Source organism: Syngnathus floridae, chromosome 6 (assembly GCF_059516105.1).
Source record: "Syngnathus floridae isolate MCC-2025c chromosome 6, RoL_Sflo_1.0, whole genome shotgun sequence".
In the NCBI taxonomy this organism is placed as follows: Eukaryota; Metazoa; Chordata; class Actinopteri; order Syngnathiformes; family Syngnathidae; genus Syngnathus; species Syngnathus floridae.
The window spans coordinates 1037501-1055003 of record NC_142418.1 but is presented as its reverse complement, the minus strand read 5'-3'; the positions used below and the strand labels follow the sequence as shown (position 1 = coordinate 1055003).

Genomic DNA, 17503 nt, shown 5'->3' with positions numbered 1-17503 from the left:
GTTTGTCACGTTAGCATACCTATCGTTTAGCCTGCTGTTGCTATTTAATGAATTGGAGTGACACTGATGGTTTTATAAACATGTTATTCATGTAATAGTTGTCCTTAATCACTCTATATGTTACGTCAGGCCCGTTCTCAGCTCTTTGTTTGTGTTTGTCACGTTAGCATACCTATCGTTTAGCCTGTTGTTGCTATCGTTTAGCCTGTTGTTGCTCGTTCATGACTGTTTTTGGTGTGGGATTTTGTCGAATAAATTGCCCCCAAAATGCGACTTATACTCCGGAGCGACTTATATATGTTTTTTTTCACTTTTTGGGGCATTTTATGGCTGGTGCGACTTATACTCCGGAGCGACTTATAGTCCGGAAAATACGGTACTAATACCATGAACATGCACAAGACAAGCATTGTGCAAGACAGGCTGGGTAAGTTTCTATCAATCGGCTGTTGACCCGGTTGGGACGATTACAGGGACAAACAAAAAGTTCTCCGTCCTCCGGCCACAGAATTGCCATCCCTCCGGACGGACAGTCAGACCGTTCTGTCCTTGGGACGCAATCACTGCTAAAATCAACAACTTTGTTTATCGCGGATAACTGGTTCCAAGACCACCCGCGATAGGCGAAAATCCGCGATGTAGAGAAAATATTTTGTTACAATATCCATGAAAGACTTTTATGAACCTTTATTGTATTTTTAAACACTATATTGTACTTTTAAATGTTTTTTGGGATTTTTAAACACTTTTGTAAACATTCAAGTCAAACTGATTTTCATTAAAATTATTTAAATAAGAAAATAAAGAAAATAAGAGTAAATATATTGCTAAAATATCTGTACAAGACTTTTATGAACGATTATTGTAGGACTATAAACTTTATTGTTTTACTTTATACAAAAGTATTTTTAAACACTTTTGTAAAAATTTTAAAGTCAAACTGACTATCAGAAACATTCTTATTTATTTAAATAAATGAGAAAATAAATAAGAGTAAATATATTGTTACAATATCCACACAAGGCTTTTATTAACCTTTTTTGAAGAGTAAACGTGTGAGGCTCCTCTCTGCTTTTGCGTGCCCAGCGTGAGGGCATCCGCAGAAGACTTTTATAATTTCAGTTTTACACACTATTTTACTTTTAAATACGTTATTGTATTTTAAACACTTTTTTTTTTTTTTTAAACATTTGAAAGTGTAAAGGTGTCACAGCTCTGCTCTGCTCTTGCCGTGCTGACCGGCTGACGCGCCCCTGCAGCCCGTGAGGACATTCGCCCAAGACATTTATAATTTTATTTTTCAACATTTATTGTATTTTAAAACATTTAAACATTTTAAAGTGTAAACGTGTCACTGCTCCGCTCCGCTCTTGCCATGCTGACCGGCTGATGCGCCCCCACAGCCCAGCGTGAGGGCATCCGCACATTGCTCAGAGGCACGCCCCGCCCTATTAGTGCTCATTGCTGGCCGCTGGCCCAAATCCTGGACGGCAGATCTTTTTTTCCTAGGTGCGCGGCAGCCAGTTGCGTGCCCGCCGCTTGATCTCAGTGCACGCCCCACGCAATCAGCACTCATTGCCATTGTGCCTACTGTTTCTGCACAGCAGTTCATTTTTCCTTCATGCGCGGCTGTGTCACGTCTCCCCTCTCGCCCTGCTGTCCGGCTCACGCGTCCTCCGTGAAAGACCACTGAGGCACCGATATGGAACTGCTAACCGTCAGTTCTCACCGTTTTGTCTGCTTTGACACGCACGTCCGCCACCTGATTCTCATTTGACTGACCTGCTGTGTAACGAGATGCCCGCACGAGGCGAGCTCGTTGACCAGCTAGTCATTTTAAAGTGTAAAAGTGTCACGGCTCTGCTCTGGCCGTGCTGAACGGCTGATGCACCCCCATAGCCCAGCGCGAGGGAATCCACACAAGAATTTCATAATTATATTTTTAAACACTATTATACTTTTAAACACTTTATTGTATCTTTAAATACTTTTCGAATAGCTTTAAAAAGCTTGCTATGCTCTTCTGCTTTGATGACGCACGACGCAAGCTCACTGACCGGCTCGTCAGCTGCCTCGTAGTCTTGCTCTACCGGCATTCCAGCCCTCTTTGTTTTCTTAAAACTTTCCCCAAATAAAGAGCCCGTGTTGCATTTGGATATCCTGCCTCGTTTGTGACAACAAAACAAAGCACGAATCAGAGAAGATGCTGATTCTGCTGACACAAACGAAGTGGAGGAGTGAATACGTAGCAAGAGATTGCGATAAAGCCTGCTTAGAGCTGCAATCATTGGCAAGGATAGAGATCAACATGCTTGCATTGGTCTCCTACCGGCCAATATTGTGCTGTAAAGTCATATGGGCCGACAAAGCCCCGCGCTCCAAGTGACGCCACAAAAAGCCGCGATACACTGAGTATATCTGCAATATTTGTTCTCATAAAAATCTGTGATGCACCGAGTCCGCGATAGGTGAACCGCAAAGTAGCGAGGGATTACTGTACTTCAAAACAGCAACATTGGCAGGCGTTTGGACAATTACCACCTCAAGCGTGCAACAGTGATAGCAACTTTCTAAACGATCTGAACAACTTTTAAAGGATGTTCGAGGCACTAAACAATACTCCTGCTGTGAAAGTTACTCACTGTCGAAAGACAAGGCACTCTGTCTTAGCATTGCTGATGTGACGAGGTCGCTGAAGGAAATCAACACCACTCAAGCCCTTGGTCCAGACAATATTCCGGATCGGGTGCTCAAAGAGTGTATTGACCAGTTTGCTTGTTTTCAATTCGACATTTTTAACATCTCACTAAACTAAGTCTAGAGTTCCAGCCTGCTTCAAGACTGCCTACATCCTAAATGACTTCCGGCTCCTCACACCCATTGTCATGAAGTGCTTCAAGAGACTGGTGAAACATCGCATAACCTCTGTGCTCCACCCACACTCGACCCTTCACAGTTTGCTTTCTGGCCCAACCGCTGTTCTGAGGACTCCATCTCTTCTGCACTTTACACGAGCTGCGCCCATCTGAATCAGAAAAACTCATGTGCAAATGCTGTTTCTGTACTTTAGTTCAGCAATCAACACAATCATTACTTATTAGCTGATGGAAAAACTCGAACCACTAGGTTTTAGCATCCCCTTGTGCAGCTTGTTGCTGGACTCATTGACAGACCCAAGTTAGAAAAAGTTGGAAGTAACTCCTCCTCATCATCACGCTCATCTCCTCAGGGATGTGGTCTCAGACACCAGCCGTTCACTTTGATGACTCATGACTGGCAAACCTAGAGCTGCCACAAAACTCATTATGAAATTTGTGGATGACAACAGCTTCATCATGGATGATGATGATGCATCCTACAAAGAAGAGCTGGAGCAGTTGGTGGTGTGGTGTGGATAGAACAACCTGATCCTGAATGTTGACAAACCCAAATAACTCGCCAGATTCAAGTTAAACCAACTCAGCCACTTATTATATCCTCATAAACAACAAGTCTGTAGAGGTCAACAGCACCAGCAAGTTCCTATAAGTGGGGTGGAGGTTGTCGCGCCGCTGACTGGAAGTGTACGAGAAGGAGGATGAGGACAGCTGAGAAGGTCATTGGGACTTCTCTTCCCACACATTAAGACGATTGTATTGAACCGCTGTGTCTCTCAAGCCAGACACATCATCCATGATGCCACCATGATCTGTGACCGCTACCGCTGGGCCTTCACCCATGGGGCCCGGCCGGGCACAGCCTGAAAAGGCAACGTAGATCCCCATTCCCACCTGTGGGAGGGGCCAAAAGGGTCGTGTGCGTAGAGGGATGGGTGGTGGCCATTCCCCGGCTACGAAGCTAGCTCGAGGGACATGTTGGTGACTGGTGAAAGAAAACAGAAGTGACATGGCACTTGAGTCGCAGCGAAGCTCCTCATTTCTTGCTTTTAAATCAGCCACAGAGAGGCTAATTCTTTTGATATCTTAAAGTTGTTTGTCCTGTTTGCCCTGGTATTGACTGGCAACCACTTCAGGGTGTCTTCTGCTTGCTGCCCAATGGCTGCTGAGATAGGCTCCAGCACGCCCAAGACCCCCGCGGGGACAAGCAGTACGGATAATGGAGGGACTGGATGAATGTTAGTTTGTCCAATTTCACTCCGCTCGGATTTCGATTGCTTTGCATTTTTATTTCATGAAACCATGACTGTGGTTGGGCTCAGAAACTACAACAACAGAAATGACTTCTCGATGTGTTAACTTTGTTAACTTTCTCCCGATTCTGAAAATGTGAGAGGTACTCTGTGTTGCCAATTGTGTACATTAAAATAAGTGAGAGACAAAAGAGCATGCTCCTGCTCTCTTGAGTTCCGGAGAAGAAAAAGTCAAAAATAGCTGCTGCGCTTCTGGAACAAGGAAATGAAAACCTTAACTTTGACTCCCAACATCTACAAGCATTTTTTTTACACCAGAAGCCCGAAGTAACCAATGATACACTGACCTGGCAACAATGGTTGCACGGACCCACCTACAGTTACAATAGAGTGTGAGTGTATCTGTGTAAAATGAAGTACCAAAATCCCGCAGTTCATAAGGCCTTATTGTCCTATGCGTAGCAAAATCGAACGGCTAGACATTTTGCCGTGTACCATGGACCACTAGTCGCCGCAAAGGAAGTGTTTCAATCCTGCATATCACTGGTTGAAATCTCATTCTCTAAATTTGCCCCCCCCATCATTATAATTATGATTCCTATTAATACTATTAATAATATAAATAGTTCTGTTTTTCGCATCCTGGTTGTCGTACAATTGTTTTATACTTGTCTTTGCTTTCTTGTTTTTACTTGCCATGTAGCACTTTGAGATTCCTCCGAATGTAAAGTGCATTACAAATATAATTTATTATTAGTAGTAGTAGTATTAATAATAGTATGACTATTATTAATGTTTACTGTTTACATCTTGCAGCTGTTTCATTTGATGTTGTTGAACTTACACCAGCAGTAATTGTGCATAGACGATTGGAACAGGTTGTTTATTACAACATCACAAGTGATAAAAATTAACCAAATACAACATATGCATATGCAAATGCAACATTTTTCTACCCCACTTTGCAAGACAATATCACATCGGTGGTACAATAGCTGCTTAACCCTATATCTTTTTTACAGTGCAGCCCTTGGTACAAAGAAGTCAGTGTGAATTAAACCAAACAGCCTGAATCGTCCATTTCTCAAACCACTTGTAACATACTCAGTCCACTAGAAATATGTTTTAAACATCACACATTTAGGGATTCTAAAACAGCAATGTGAGATTTTGCTCACCTTTTTGACCTTAGCCTGCTCCTTTTCGGAATCCTTTTCTGCCTTTTTGGCAAGTCTCTCTAGCTGTTTGGAGGTGAACTGGCAACCAAAGAAAAACATAGAAAATTTATATACAGGGTTCGACAATCGCCTGGTGCCACTGTGTGACTGTGTTGGGCCACCCGAAACACACTGACACCATAAAACACATTATTTACATAAATATGAAATCACATTTTTTGTCCACTTAAATTGATCAATCATCAATTATCAATTTACTGTGCTGCAAACACATTACAAACACACCATAAACTACACCTTAACACAAATATGAAATCACATTTTTCATCTCCTTAAAATGATCAATCATCACTTATCAATTTACTGTGCTGCAAACATTTGTCATATTTATAAACATTATATATACACACATACATACACATCAGTGACGTGCGGTGAGGTTCATGACTGGGGAGGCACTGACACAAGATCACACAAGAATACCAGAGCCTAGATTCTAACCCCCGTTTCCTGTCAGGAATGTGACGTGGGTGTATTAACCGTTCATCCTCCGTGACAATGTGTCTTCTGTTACATATACAGGGAAAAGCAAGTGTCCACTAAAAACAGCTTGGTGTGGTGAATGACTGCCCATCCATCCATCCATCCATCCATCCATCCATCCATCCATCCATCCATCCATCCATCCATCCATCCATACCGCGTGTCCCCACGTGGGTCGCGGGCGTGCTGGAGCCTATCCCAGTCAGATATGCGTCATCACGAATTTACACGATCAATCAGGTGTGTTCTGACCTCTGCAGTGGAGGCTCTGCCAAACCCCTGAGACAGACTCACCGAACCCCTAGGGTTCGATCGAACCCAGGTTAAGAACCACTGCTTTAGTGCCACTTACACAGGTGTATGACGGAGAACTAATGTTTGGTGGTGGTGGTCAGAGGGGCCGTAGGTGCACATTGCCGCACACGCTTCCCTCAGTCTGCCCCAGAGCACCAGCAGCTATTTATGTAGTCTACCACCACCAGAGGGTGAATGGTTGAGCATATGGATTATGCATCTATTGTAAGCGCTTTGAATATAGGCCTCTATAGAAAAGCATGATATAAATCCAAAATATATAATGGATGGATGGTGTTAGGGTTGATAGATTAGTTTGATCCTATGCTTATGTTGGAATGTAACCTGTAATAATTAAACTCGCTTGTCCTGTCTTAACAAAAGTAGTAGAACAAGGTGCTAAGATCTTTTGAACTGATTGACGAGCTGCAGAGGAAGCAATCAAAGTTGTTTTGTTTACACATCATCGTGAAAGACCCCCTGCTGTGCTTTGATCAGCAGGCCAGGGGCTTCGGCCCCATCCTGTCTACTCTGACCCCCACTCTCACTCTCTCAATAAAAACGCTCCTGCGAGAGGCCTGAGTCAGACTTCATTCGATCATCGGTGTCCACACAGCGACGGATGGACTCTCCACCTGCAGGTGCTTGAAAGGACTTACTTGTCTCCTGTTTGGTTCTTGCAAAATAAGTTGGAGTGTGCACAACTCTAACATTTTGGTGCCAAAACCCGGGATCCTCATACCCACCATCTGGCCGGCGAAGGAGGACATGCTGCATTGTCGACAAGCCAGCGTCCATTAGGAGGACCTGGAAAAGAAAGTCCTGGGAAGAGAATTCTTCACTGGGCCAGCATCTTTGGTCTGCCTTCGTCTGACAGAGGTGGATTGACGGGATCCGGCGGTGCAACGAACCAGGGGACAAGTAAGTTAAAGCTATGAGATAAAACGCGTAAAACGTAGAGGTGCACGAGAACAGCTTGGGTTCAAGTCTGAGTGGATGAAACAGGCTAACAAAAGCAGAGCTTCTTTTTCGTTCATCAAAGAAATGCGTAGACTCTTCTTTGTCTGTTTTTCCAAGCTGAGGGATCTGGCTTGGATTAGAGTCCCAGTGGAAGGAACGTGCTAAGAAACACAGAGCTTATTTTTTGTTAATCAAAGAAGGGCGTAGATTTTTCTTTGTATGTTTTTCCGGCCAAAGAACAGCTTGGGTTCAAGTCCCAGTGGAAGGAACGGGCTAAGAAAAAACAGAGCTTCTTTTTCTTAATTGAAGAAGGGCGTAGATTCTTTCTTTTGTCCGTTTTTCCAAGCTGTTTGGGAGGGCTTTACACCCATCCCTAGATAGGCCTAAAAAGCGCTGGAGTTTGTGTGATTGAGTCTGTGACTGGTAGGATAAATTGACTAAATAGCAGTTCTAGCATTGATCCACGGCAATAAAACAGGCTTGTAATTTGTTGAAAGGTCAATTTAAACCTGCATTGAGGATCCTCAAAGAAAAAAAATTGAAAAAAAATTGTAAAACCTTAATCTACTATAATTAAGATGGGAAATAAGAATGGTAAATCTCTTGCTCTGCTCTTCTTTGAGATGAGAGGTACATGGCAAGTAGATTTCTTAATTGTTTGCAATACATGCCGAAGTGGAATAAAATGTATGGAGTACAAGGAAATTTGAAAATTGAAATGTGGAAGAAGTGGTAGAAGTGCTAGAGTGTGGTTGAAATCTTCACAAAGAGATGAGAACAAATTCAAGAGACAAAACATAGAAAAATGAAAACTGATGAGGTCACAAGTGTTTGTCAGACCAGGACACAATAAGGCCCCTGTGAGCAGGTGCAAGGCCGCAGCTCAAGCAAGGGGCAAGAGTTTCCGGTCCTATGCAAATCATGTATCAAAATTTAAAAGATCTGAAACCTCTCCCATATGACAGCAAAACATGTCATTGTCAGTTTATAAAAAATATTTTTAGATTATTAGAGCTCCTGTCCACACAAGAAGTATGACAATGCTGTTTGTATGCCCAATGACAAATGACTAGAGATCAAATTGTGTGTGTACGCTAAAGTTAAAATATGCAAATCAAGTGGTAAAGAAATACAACCTACTTCTAGAAGATAAATGAAATAAAAAATTAGAATGTGCTGTCCTCGTGTGCGTGGGAGGGACCAGCTCATGATCGACTGCAGGTAATGGCCAGCCTGTGTCGAATCATTTTTGCCGGGACCTACCTTTCGCACGCGAGAGCTGTGCATGTGTGTGCGTATGTGTTAAAATGATGAAGATTGGCTAAACTTTTAGTATAAAGAAATTTGCTAGACTGTTGTCTATTCAATTTACACTGCAGAACAGAAACAATTTTGACAGATAAAAATGAGAGGAAAAGAGAGAAATCTGTTTGCGAGCAGAAAGTAATCCACACTAGTGCATGTTAGTGTCGAGCCCTCATGAGAAATTCGAAGTAAACAAAACAACAGAACATGTTTTCAGGAATTGGAAGACGCTAAATTGTGAATTTAATATTTTGCAACGCTACATTTAATGGGAATAATTGATTGGTTGTATAATAAGATAATACAAAATTCTAAATGTAAGCTACATCTGAGGGATTGAGTTCTTCAAATTTAAAAACAAAGAAAAAAATTCAGATTAATTTGCCAGTAGTTTTTTTTTTTAGTTACGTTTTTTTTGAATTGGTGGATTGTTCTACCAGGAACCTTGACTTGGAAATGATATATGAATGTTGTGTGGTGAGCTTGGATGAATTGGGACCAATGTGATAGGAAGACTCCTTTTTCGAGACTGTGTGAGATGCATATGACGAGCATTGATGAATGATTGCCTGAATGAAAGGTTGAATGGTTGAAGTCGATGGCAACTACTATGGAAAATTAGTAGAGCGACTTTGATGAAAGAGTGATTTTGAGCAGGTTGAATGCTACAAAGAAACACGTAGCTTTTGGATTGATAATTAACTAGAGAAAAAACTGGAGAACCAGTAACACATGTAGAAGATGTGTGAACTGAGAAATTGAGAAGCGTTTTGGAAAGAAAGTGAAATTAAATGATGATGGAATCGTATGTAGTAAAGAACACATTCTCCCAGAAAGTTTGTCAAGGTGTGAGGCATGGGCGTTGCCAAGCCTCATAAGGAGGGAATGAGTAGGACAGATAGTGGAAGATAGTAATAATACAACACTTTATGACAATGAATTTTCGAATACATTTGGTGTTATACTGTGGTAAATATTTTGTTCTGGTATCATGCAATGTATATCTCACTAGTAAGCGTAAGTGTTACCGGGTCATGTTTCGGGTCAGGTTCGTGAGGAATTGTTTGGGCCTTGGTCCATGAAAGTAGACTAATTGACACGAGACGCGTCTGGTTTCCATTAACAACTGACAATAGATGAACTGTGTTGAGTTGGGGAGGCTGACTGTGGGGTCATAGATCGTCCAGCAGCCCCGTGTGCGCCCACCCAAATGAGAAAAGGAGTGCTGACTCGTAAATAATCAGGAGATACGTATTGGGAGTAATCTGTTGGTCCTTTCTTTAAGACCCTTTAAATGGTTTTCTGGTGTGGATAGGTTTGCAACACAAGAGATTTAGAGGTTCAAAAGAAAGACTGTTAGAAGAAAACAACATTTTTGTTTTGGACAATTGCAGGCTAACAGGAACATGAGAACAATAAGAACTACGAAGTAGGATCCAATTTGATTGGGGGGATTGAGAATTCACAGCACCATATTCTAAGTCACATTTTTGAGCAAGCATGACACAGGTAATAACAGGTGAGAGGTCAAGACATAGATCAGGGCTAGATGTGGAACGGAGACCTTGATTAGTTAATTTTCAATAATGATACTGAAGACAACGTACTGTCCCAATAAATTGGAACTACAGATAAGATGTAGCTCAAAAATAGGATGAGTTGCAGGAGTTACAATATAAAAACGAGACCGCTGTTATTAGGAGAATTTGAAGTTTGGTAAACAAACGTTACCAGCAAATTGATGGCAGCAGCTACATTTGGAGATAGTCTTACTAGTTTGATGTCCCAGCCTGTCATTCTCAGTGTCAGGGTCCCTGAAACTCAATCCGAGACTTCGCCTGCAGCCGTGAACAACTACAAAATGGTGCCTGGCTCTGAAGCACCTTTGACCTTTGGTGAAGGACAAGAAAAGACTGCTGTTGTGCTTGGAGGGGGACAAGTACACTCCGGAGGAAATACAACATCCTCGGGGACGGAAAAGACAGTGAAAAGCGGAGGAACTCACAATGATGAAAATTGACTCATTTGAACAATGTACTCATTCAAGAGTGATGGATGGGGTCGCTCTGTAGCAACAACAAAAGAACACCAACTTGAGAGGGTGAAGTGCGGCAAAAAGATATGGACTTGGGAGTGTCCGACGACCAAATCGCACTCCTTGCTACGGCGTTACCAAACTTGGTGGAGCTTGGTTCAAAGTGGTTCATTGTACACTGAGTTTGACAGAACTGAGGAGATTTGATTAAAAAAAATTTGAATAATACGTAGAGCTACAGATAAAAGCATTATAATCAGAGACTGAACGGATTTGGATAAAAAAAATAGGCTAAAATGGTAGGAGACAAGAGCAAAATCTGAGATTTTGGCTCGTCAAGCTTAAGAAGTAGAGGTCGAGTTGTATAAATTTTAGAACAGGGCATTTGGACTAAAGTGAATTCAGTCAGGAGGAAACTAGGTTGCTCAATTTACCTACTCAATACAATAGTAAGGTTTTTTTGTACCACAGTGGAGGTTGGATGGTTAGAAAGTTAGGTACGTTCAATTTTTGACTTTCACACAATCATGCATAGGAGTCACACCAGCTCAGTGGCCTAGTAGTAGAGTGTCCATCCTGAGACTGGAAGGTTGTGGGTTCAAACCCCGGCCGGGTCATACCAAAGACTATAAAAATGGGACCCATTGCCTCCTTGCTTGGCACTCAGCATTAAGGGTTGGAATTGGGGGGTTAGATCACCAAATGATTCCCGAGCACGGCACCGCTGCTGCTCACTGCTCCCCTCTCCCCCAGGGGATGGATCAAAATCACATGGGGATGGGTTAAATGCAGAGGACAAATTTCACCACACCCAGATGTGTGTGTGTGACGATGATCATTGGGACTTTAACTTTTGACTTTAACAAGGCGACAGTTAACAAGACAGTGACTGCAAAAGGGTCCACCTACGACTGTACCGACATGAAAAAGTAGACGCGAGAGAGCAGAGTATGGGATTATATGGTAAAACATCTGCTATACAGTTACCAATAGGAGATTCTATCAAAAGAAGCTACATGAGAGATGAATTAGAATCCCTTTGTCTGTGTGTTCTGTGTTCGTGCGTAATCTCTGTAAATTTCTAACAGTCTGTTGTCGTTTGTCTGAACTTTGTATGCCGTTTTGTGTATGTGTGCGTGCAGATGTGTGTGTGTGTGTGTGTGTGTGTGTGTGTGTGTGTGTGTGTGTGTGTGTGTGCACACCCTGTGTGGGTGCGGGCGTGTGAGGAGGATGGGAAAGCCCCTGTCATAAGTAGCCTTCGGTTAGAGGGAATCATAAGGAAGTGTTCAAACTCTTCCCGCAAACACTCCTATTTGCCAGTTAAATGGGCACTACAATTGACCACGAGAGTTGCAAACAACAGATGAAGAGCAGTCCTTGGCAGTATTATATCATCAGGACGCTCAAACTGTGTCAAAGACAAATTTACTGCCGCCTGATCTTTCCTCCTCACAGGTCGACAACCCCATCAATCCAGGAGACTGGGTCTACATCGAGGTCATCAAAAGAAAGAACTGGGCCAGCCACGATGGGAGGGACCATTCCAAGTCTTGCTGACTACCGCAGTGAAGATTGCTGTACGGCCCAGTTGGACTCACCTCAGCCACTGCAAGTTGCAGAGGGTGCCGGACCCCTAATTTGGAGTGGTGGGGCATCTTGATGATGGTGAAGCGAAACACAATCCCCACTCCGCTAGGCGAGGGGATGTCCCGGTGTCTCTGCTATCCTCGTAGCAATGGGGATTCATATGCCAGATGGATCCTCTGCTGCGTTGTGGTTGGAGCATGCTATGGTCTATGGACTCATCTGAACAGACCAAATGACAATGTTGACCGTGGAAAACGATGGTCACATGATGAGAACTTGTAGGACTGGTCATGGGACCCCAGAAACCCATACGAAACCAACACTTGGTACCGGTATGTCAAGTTCACTGTGAGAGCTCACACACAGGAGGGGTGTTATGTGTGTTCGAAACTCCCCCCTTCCTCCACACAAGTTCACTTGGAGGCCAGAGCAATGAATGTCACTAAAGCGTAATGTATGGCATCCATGGGAGGAGTTGGATATCAACACCGAGCTGTCACAATCAGTGATGCCGACCCATCCCGCCCTGGACTTGCAGACGGTGCCTATGATGAACTCTTCTGGGCAAATCTCAATGTGACTGTTAGAGGATGAACAATACCACAAGTGGCCTACACAAGGAGACCAGCATGTTACATCCAAGGTAACTGGACCCACAAATGCATTAACGACGACTGCTCTTCAGGAGGAAACTGGATGGGAGCTTTGGACATCACCGCTGTGTGCCAGGATGAGAGAGAGACGTTTTCAAGGCGTGAGGGCTCTCCTACCAACATGGCTGCACCATCGGACGGGACCTACTTCATTCACTACGGATCGTGGTTTTGTGGTCACAAGAGTTGTCCGATGCTGCCTGCCAACTGGACACAAGTGTGTGCACCAGTGTGAGTGACAGACCACACCTACAGACTGGAACATCATCAGCTGACGAAAACACGAGTACATATACAACTTCTTAGACGTAACAGATGTGATAATGATAATGTGGATTGCGTAGATGCTGTTCTGCTGATCATGTTTTACAGAAACCTGTTGGTTTGACCATCAAAAATGCTTCGCAAGTGATGGATACAATGATGTACTGTTTCTGTGTTTTTCTTTTTTCTATTGATAGCATTCTGCTCGCCTAAGGCAGAGGGACCATGTGAGACTTTTCCTGCTAATAAAATCCGGCCAGCAGGTTTTTCGCTTACACAATAAGTTTGATCCGGGGCATTGAGGGAAAACCTCATCTTCACTGGAAATTGTTGCTATCATTGTTTGTTGTTTTTATTATTATTTCTACTATTCTTTCTTCGTTATAGTTTCTTGCTTGTCTCTGTTGTTTTTATTATTATTTTTACTGTTCTTTCTTTGTTATATTTTCTTGCTTGTCTTTGTTTGGGGTGGCATGATCATATGATAAAACAGGAGGGAGATGTCAGGGTTTTCCAGGTTATCTTTATCGTATGATTATGTTGGAATGCAACCTGTGATAAATAACCTAGCTTGTCCCATCCTACACAAAGTCGTAAAACACCCCTTGCTATGTTTTGACTAGAGGTCAAGGGCTTTCTCTATTCAGTCCACTCTTACCCCCACCCTGTTTCTCTCAACAGTGACAAAGACAGAGAGCATTTCAGTCTAACTGCATAGCCTGTCAACATAGGCAGCCGTGTGATTACGCAATCCTCAGAGGAGGCTAGACGGGAAGTTGGCTCCTCCGACCGAATCGTCTCCGGTTTTAAAATAACTATAAAAACTCAGCGATTTTGGTTCAAAATAATACAGAACTATTGAAATTAAAAGGAAAATGACTTTATAATAAAAACAAGTGAATTTGTTTTTCCCCTTTTCATGATGGCAGGGGAGGCGTGGCCTCCCTTGCCTCTTCTGACCGCACGTCCCTGATACACATACTATACACTGCTCAAAAAAATTAAAGGAACAGTTTTTTTTATCAGGGTATGGCATGAATTCAATTAGACTTTTCTGATAAGGTTTTGGTCAGGTACGTTGCAGAGGGGGTTGTTAATCAGTTTCAGCTGCATTGGTGTTGATGGAATTAACAACAGGTGCACTAGAGGGGCAACAACGAGATGGTCCCCAAAACAGGACTGCTTTTGTAGGTGGAGGCCATTTCAAGTTCCTCCTCTTGATCTTTTTTAACAGTTTTTCCACAAGTGTTGGCTTTAGCTAGAGTCATTATCACGACTGGGAGCATGAGGCGATTTCTTAACCCTCCTGAAGTTGCGCAGATTGTCCAACTCCTCCAGGATGTCACATCCATGTGTGCTGTTGCAAGAAGATTTGATGTGTCTCCCAGTACAATCTCCAGAGCATGGAGGAGATTCCAGGAGACAGGCAGTTACTCTAGGAGAGCTGGACAGGGCCGTAGACGGTCCTCATTCCATCAGCAGGACCGTTATCTTCTTCTTTGTGCTAGGAGGAACAGGTGGAGCACTGCCGAGCCCTACAGAATGACCTTCAGCAGGCTACTGGTGCATTAGGTATCAGGATGAAATCCTTGCACCAATGGTCAGACCCTACGCTGGTGCAGTAGGTCCTGGGTTACTCCTGATCCACAATAATGCCCGGCCTGTTGTGGCAAGAGTATGCAGACAGTATCTGGAGGATGAAGGAATTTACACAATTGAATGGCCCTCACGATCACCTGATCTAAACCCGACAGAACACCTATGGGACATACCGTGGGGGAAATATCTATTTGACCCCTTGCTGATTTTGCAGGTTTGCCCACTTACAAAGAATGCAATGATCTCCTATTTTAATCATATGTACATTCTAACAGTGAGAGACAGAATCCCAAAGAGAATTCCAGAAATTCACATCATATGAATTTATAAAAATTGGTAACCGTCTGATGAGAAAAACCAAGTATTTGAAACCCTGGACAAACAGCAAGTATTCTGGCTCCTACAAGCCAGTTAGTCTTTCTTTAAGACACAGCCCAAATCCCAACCAATTATCTACATGAATAAACACCTGCCTCACCTTGTTACCTGTATAAAAGACACCTGTCAACACCCAAACAACCAGCATCCAACATCACCACCATGGGCAAGACCAAAGAGCTTTCTACGGACATCAGGGACAAGATTGTTGATCTGCACAAGGCTGGGATGGGCTACAAGAGAATCGGAAAGCAACTTGGAGAGAAAAGTTATCAGTTAAAAAAAAAAAAAAAAAACTTTTTCCTCACCCCCCGTGGGTGGTCTCTTTTTCCCTTCAAGCTCGGGTCCTCTACCAGTGGTCTGGGAGCTTGAGGGTTCTACGCAGTATCTTTGCTGTTCCTAGTACTGCACTTTTCTGGACTGAGATGTCAGATGTTTTTCCTGGGATCTGTTTCAGCCACTCCTCCAGTTTGGGGGTTACTGCCCCTGGTGATCCAATGACCACAGGTACCACTGAAGTCTTCACTCTCCAGGCCTTCTACAGCTCTTCTCTGAGCCCTTGATATTTCTCAAGTTTCTTATGTTCCTTTTTCCTAATGTTACCATCATTTGGGATGGCTATGTCAACCACAACGGCTTTCCTCTGCTCTTTGTCCACCACCACAATGTCCGGTTGGTTCGCCATTACCATTCTGTCTGTCTGGATCTGGAAGTCCCAGAGGATCTTGGCTTGGTCATTCTCTACCACCTTTGGAGGTGTTTCCCACTTGGATCTTGGGACTTCCAGTCCATACTCTGCACAGATGTTCCTGGACACTATTCCAGCTACTTGGTTATGGCGCTCCATGTATGCTTTACCTGCCAGCATCTTACACCCTGCAGTTATGTGCTGGATTGTCTCAGGACCTTCTTTGCACAATCTGCACCTGGGGTCTTGTCTGGTGTGGTAGATTTGGGCCTCTATTGCTCTGGTGCTCAAGGCCTGTTGTTGTGCAGCCAGGATCAGTGCCTCTGTGCTGTCCTTCAGACCAGCTCCTTCTAGCCATTGGTAGGATTTCTAGATATCAGCCACTTCAGCTATGTTTCGGTGGTACATCCCATGTAGGGGCTTGTCCTCCCATGATGGTCCCTCCAGCACCTCATCTTCCTTTGATGCCCATTGTCTGAGACATACACTGAGCACGTGATCCGTTGGGGCCTTATCCCTGATGTACTTATGGATCTTGGATATTTCATCTTGGATAGTGGCTCTCACGCTCGCTAGTCCTCGGCCTCCTTCTTTACGGCTAGTGTACAGTCTCAGGGTGCTGGACTTGGGATGGAACCCTCCATGCATGGTTAGGAGCTTCCGTGTCTCTATATCTGTGGTCTGTATATCCTCCTTTGGCCACCGTATGATTCCTGCAGGGTATCTGATTACTGGTAGGGCGTAGCTGGTAATGGCTAGGGACTTGTTCTTGCCGTTGAGCTGACTTCTTAGGACTTGCCTTACTCGATGGAGCTATTTGGCTGTGGCTGCTTTCCTTGTTGCCTCGTCAAGGTTGCCATTTGCCTGTGGAATTCCAAGGTATTTGTAGCTGTCCTCAATGTCTGGTTCAGTCCTATACAGAACAGCATTGGGGACAGAGCGTCTCCTTGGTATATACCACATTTGATGGTCACGTGTGCAAGTGGCTAGCCAATGGCTTCAAGTGTGGTTTTCCACTGTTTCATCGAGTTGGCGATGAAGGTTCTCAGAGTCCCAGTGATGTTGTACAGCCTCAAGCATTCAGTGATCCAAGTATGTGGCATTGAGTCATATGCTTTCTTGTAATCAATCCAGGCAGTGCTCAGGTTGGTATGTCTGGTTCTGCAGTCTTGGGTGACTGTTCTATCCACCAGGAGTTGATGTTTTGCTCCTCTGGTATTTTTACCAATCCCTTTCTGAGCAGTGCTCATGTATTGATCCATGTGCCCGCTGATCTTATCTGATATTATGCCCGACATCAGCTTCCATGTTGTGGAGAGGCAGGTGATTGACCGGTAGTTGGATGGGACTGTACCCTTTGAAGGATCCTTCTGGATCAGGATCGTACGCCCTTGGGTTAGCCATTCAGGGTAAGTCCCATCCCTTAGCAGCTGGTTCATTTGTGCTGCCAGGCGCTCATGGAGAGTTGTAAGTTTCTTGAGCCAGTAGCTGTGGATCATGTCAGGGCCTGGTGCTGTCCAGTTTTTCATTCCTGAGACTCTTCTCTGGATGTCTGCCACTGTGATGGTTACTGGGTTCTGTTCAGGGAGCTTGCTGTGGTCCTTTCTCAGAGCCACTAGCCACTGTGCATCCTTCTTATGTGATGCCTCCCGCTCCCATATATCCTTCCAGTACTGTTCAGTTTCCAGCCTTGGTGGGTCTATTCTGCTATTATTCCCCTGCCACTGAGCGTACACCTTCGCTGGTTGTGTTGTGAACAACCTGTTTATTCGTCTGGCTTCATTCTCTCTTGTGTACCTCTTTAGGCGGCTAGCCAAGGCTTGGAGTCTTCAGGTATGAGCATCTGGCTGTATTTCTTGGGAACTTGCTTTTTCATTGCACCTTTCTGGG

General features: G+C 43.8%; 1 protein-coding gene across 4 annotated transcripts in view; it reads right to left on the bottom strand.

Annotated features, from left to right (window-relative positions):
• Positions 1 to 17503, bottom strand: part of chmp1a (charged multivesicular body protein 1A) — a 61081-nt gene that overhangs the window by 36333 nt on the left and 7245 nt on the right. For 3 of the 4 annotated variants that reach the window (XM_088379771.1, XM_088379774.1, XM_088379775.1), the window contains exons 3-4: positions 12043 to 12250; positions 5308 to 5385 (exon numbers count right to left, since the gene is read on the bottom strand). In XM_088379771.1, the coding sequence (XP_088235897.1) occupies positions 5308 to 5385; positions 12043 to 12099 (135 nt within the window). In that variant the 5' untranslated portion in view covers positions 12100 to 12250. The remainder of the gene's footprint in view (positions 1 to 5307; positions 5386 to 12042; positions 12251 to 17503) is intronic. The other variant, XM_088379772.1, reaches the window with a different exon arrangement.